Source organism: Morone saxatilis, unplaced genomic scaffold (assembly GCF_004916995.1).
Source record: "Morone saxatilis isolate NCDOM2014 unplaced genomic scaffold, NCSU_SB_2.0 Contig7, whole genome shotgun sequence".
NCBI lineage: Eukaryota > Metazoa > Chordata > Actinopteri > Moronidae > Morone > Morone saxatilis.
In genome coordinates, this window is record NW_023340246.1 from 10,335,807 (window position 1) to 10,340,147 (window position 4,341).

At 39.6% G+C, this 4,341-nt stretch overlaps 1 protein-coding gene across 1 annotated transcript; it reads right to left on the bottom strand.

Annotated features, from left to right (window-relative positions):
• Window positions 1-2,497: 2,497 nt before the first annotated feature.
• Window positions 2,498-3,548, bottom strand: LOC118340378 (multimerin-2-like). Its single transcript, XM_035678279.1, has one exon. The coding sequence runs from the start codon at window positions 3,532-3,534 to the stop codon at window positions 2,557-2,559; it is 978 nt and encodes a 325-aa protein (XP_035534172.1). The 5' UTR covers window positions 3,535-3,548; the 3' UTR covers window positions 2,498-2,556.
• Between the last annotated feature and the right edge of the window lie 793 nt (window positions 3,549-4,341).

The following is a 4,341-nucleotide window of genomic DNA, read 5'->3' on the forward strand; positions in this document are numbered from 1 at the left end:
TTGAAAGTTGTAAAAAAGAAAAAAAAAGAAAAGAAGCTTTAATCCCGCCCAGACCAGTTGTTTTAATTCGCTCGGGTTATGACCGCTATGTTTACATCATGACCGACAGTTATTTATGCAGTCTGACACGAGGCCTCTCTCTCTCTCTCTCTCTCTCTCTTTCACTCTGTCTGTCTCTCTCTCTCTCTCTGTGGTTTGTTGGGTTAAAATGTCCACATGGTACGTCAACATCACCAGCATCTCTCTGCTTTCTCCTCCTTTTTGTCTAGATGTGGTTGAATGCTAAGAAAGCACAACCTGCCAAAAGCTGCAGAACTCCATTCACATTCAGTGGCTGTTCTATAATAAAACAAACATTTCTACTATTTGAAGCACAAGTGAAATTGCATTTGTTTGCATGTTTAAAGAATAAATGCACATTCACATAGTCCTACAGTCTTTTTCTTTATACAATTCTTAGGACCATGTATCATCATACCTCTGCTCCATTATATTTCAGCGGCAGATATTGTACCATACTCCTTTGCATTGTTCTGACAGCTATTAAAGTTACTTTATAGATACATTTTACATACAAACCTTTTGATGAGTTAATCAAATATGATAGCCTACATTGTTATGGATCAACCTATACCCAACGGGATATGGTCGATTATTACCAACTACAGTTATTACAAAGCCATAGCCAAGGTTGTAGAAAGGAGAAATGCCGATTGATTATGCTAATTTAAATATCTTCTATCTATGATCCATCTAGCTAATGAGACTAAAATAGGCATGCTCCCTTTAGGTCATAACAGTAAAACCCTCATATTTCCAGAAAAAGTAGAGAGGACATGCAGTGGTAGCTGTGGCACAGGGGTTAAAGCGTTAAAATGCTGTTTACACAGTAATGCCTCAATAATGATAATCCAACAATTTTACACTGACTTCAGTCATTCTGCTTCCTAATAAGCATCATACTTCTGCTTTTGATAGTAGGGTACATTTTGCCAGTAAAATGTCTATTTGTTTGCTTAAGAATATTTTGTATGCTTGACTTAAACTTTTACTGGAGTATTTTTTAGAAATTTAGAGATATTTTTACTTTTACTAAGTAAAGGATATGGATACATATGCCACCAAAGCACAAAAAAAGTTTAATTTAATAATTTCTTCCTTTTTTCCATCATTAATGTTTGGAATTTAAATTGTATTTAAATAGTGTTTTTACAAAAAAGTGCTATTTCAAGGTCCTCTTACACCATCTCATGGTTTTCCCCAACAGAACAGTTTTCTCAGCTGTCATGGAGATATTTACATTATTATTTAGGCCAATGTGCTAATTTTACTTTACTTTTCAGTGAGTAGCAGGGGGGATGAGGCTGACTTTACTTGTTCACTTCACTTTGCCTCATGCCTAAAGGACAGTACCATCTATCCTTTAACAGGAACAATAAGATTGAGTGCTGTGGTAATAAAAGAGTCCCACCGACGTCTCTTCAAGGACCCTCACCTAATACATCAGCGGCGGCGTGGCAGGGGCCTCGCCGCCACCTCAAAGGGACCACCGTGGAGAAAATAAACTTGGCCGCCTCTCTCCCAGGTCCAGCTGCAGAGAGCGAGAGAGGAAGAGAGATAGGGAAGGGAGGGAGGGGTCTGTATGAGAGCAGGGCCGGGATTCCCATACTTGCTAATTGTTTTGTTGGACGGCTGCCCAAACTGTGATGTGAAAAAGGTCCACGGGCTGAGGGGAGGAAAGGAATCACATTGTGTTCCAGCTGATCCCATAAAGTTTCCCATCTGCACTCATGGTTCCTTCAGATCACTGGCTTTATATTGGCATAACTGTTTGTCAGGGGTGATATGGCCAATGCAGTATAATAGTGTGAGGGCTAATAGTAAATCGTATATACTGCACATTCCAACATCTCTCTCTCTCGTCTGTCTGTCTGTGCAGAAATATTAGACACATATATATATATATATATTAACCAATGGAGAGACAGATATATTGTGTTTTTTTCAGTATTCTTAATTATTCCGATTCTGTTGAAAACAACACATCACTCCTCTCCTATGTTACATCACTACATCTCATGTCATTACTCCCCCGAAGCTCTCCCCAGGCCCCTCCCTCACATCTATCTGTGCATTCAGTATAAGACTGCCATCTTCTGGACAAAATACAAGGTGTTTTTAGACATCTTGGAACCTGACAACCATCTGCAGACTTCCCATTGATGGCCATTTTTCATGCTGCAAAATTCTACGCATGAGTTTGAACACATGTGGAAAATACGCACAAGAGATACATTTAGAGATTTATTTGGATGATTATAAAGACATGCTGATTGTAACACATTGTAAATATTTTAGATTGACGGCATAGGCTTCACAAAACAGAGCACACATTAGACTTTTTCACAGCCGCCATTTTAATATGAAATAGTCGGGTAAACAAGGTTTTACCAATGCTAATACTAATTAAGGTTCTGTTCCATTTAGGTCAAACAGAGTCAGGGTGCTTCATTTATTACGTTTTGATGGATTGTTTCAAATTGGTTTGGATTAACATCACATATTGAAAAGCAAGAAACCACTGAATGTGCTGTGATTATTAACATTATCATAGATTGCATTCTGCTTTGGGAGGACCAAATGTAACTCATCACCGACATTCAGCTCTAGAATAACAGCATTTGACAGGTACTGAAAAGATGAAGAATACTTGCCCTGCAAATTAAAAACAATGGATTTCCCGTTATGAAATAGTTGAACTCCCATGTTTCCATCACTTGTATGACCACATATAGTAAATCTGAAATAGTACACTCCTTTCACTGGTGCAGTGAAGTAACCAGTGCTTGGACTGTAGCTGTTACCAACATTGGTGAAGACCTTGCTGAACCTTAGGACTGTTGCAGTATTGTAAGGCCCTACACCTGCTGAGTTTGTCAAAGCAGCATAAAATGCCACCTTTTCACTTGCATTGGTTAGACTATCCAGTCGGTGCTCAGTAGTGTTCATCCTGCCTGTTAAAGATGTAACCTCAGCTTCTTGAGCTGTGTTCTGAGCCTGCAAGTCATCCATCTTACACATTACGAGCTGTAGCTCAGTGTCACTGACTGCCACTCTGGCTTCTAGGGACAAAAGTTCAGCTGTCTGGTTTTTAAGATCAACCCTCAGCTCCATGTTTACTTGCTTCAGCTCTTCCACTTGCTTCGCGCTGGTTCTCAGACTCTCCTCCATGGCAGTGTAATTTCTCTTCAGCTCCTCCAGGCTGGTTTTAGTGAGGGCAAGCTCCAACTTCTGCTCATCTGCCTGTATCTCTGTAACCCTCAGTCTGCCTTCCATGTTCAACAGCTCCATCTTCTGCACCATCACCATGTCTCTCAGAACTGTCATCTCCTCCCAAATGTCAGGGTTGTTGCTGGTCTGGCAATTATAAGGGTCCAGAGGCTGCCTTTTGTTAGGCAGGGAACTGTGGGGTTTGGTCTCCCCTTCTTCACTTGCTTGCACCTCAAGAGCCTGTGAACCCAACAGGCAAAGCATGAAAAACAGCGAAGATAAACCAGCTCTCATTATTGCTGTCTTCAGGGGAAAATGATATATGGGTCTTGGTCACCTTGTTTATATAAGAGAAGCAGCTGATGTCATGAAAGCTGCAGGGTGGGTTTTTGATAAACAGGTTGACAAACTCTGCTTAAAAGGTAAAGGCGGCACAAAGATAAATAGAGACAAACGATAGCATTTTGGTACAATACAAGGTCATGTGAGAAATCCCAGGTGGTGCTTCACTGAGGAGGGTGGTCTGGTGGTGGGGTTGTTTTGGGTCAACTTGTTCCTCTGTCCTTTTAACTGGTTTTGTGTTTTTTACCCCCCTATGTTTTGTTATATCAGAGGATTTAGAACTTGAGAATTTTGTTTGTAATTGGATACATTATTTTATTGTAAATTAATAAATAAGTAGTAGTAGTAACATCTTTTGGAGTTCTGCTGCCAAACACCAATAAGGAACAAAATGTTGCACAAAAAAGAGAGACTTGAGAAAATTGAAGTGAAGTGAATGAAGTGTCAGTTGAGTATTAGATGTATTTTGGAATTTTTGTGTCATTTTCTGTGTGAGAGAAGAGAAAAGAGTTGTGCTGCTTCAATCTGTTTTTTCAACTGTTCAGTCTCTGCAAAGTACGGCCATGACTGCCTATTTTTTATTTTTATTTTATTTTTTTTATTTTTTTATTCCTTTTTTTTTTCTGCCAATATGTTCTAAGTTAGTGACCTTACTTCCAGAAGGTGTCTTCTTACATAATGTTTGCAATGCAGAATGTTCGCTCCAAGCTGACACATACAGAGACATGG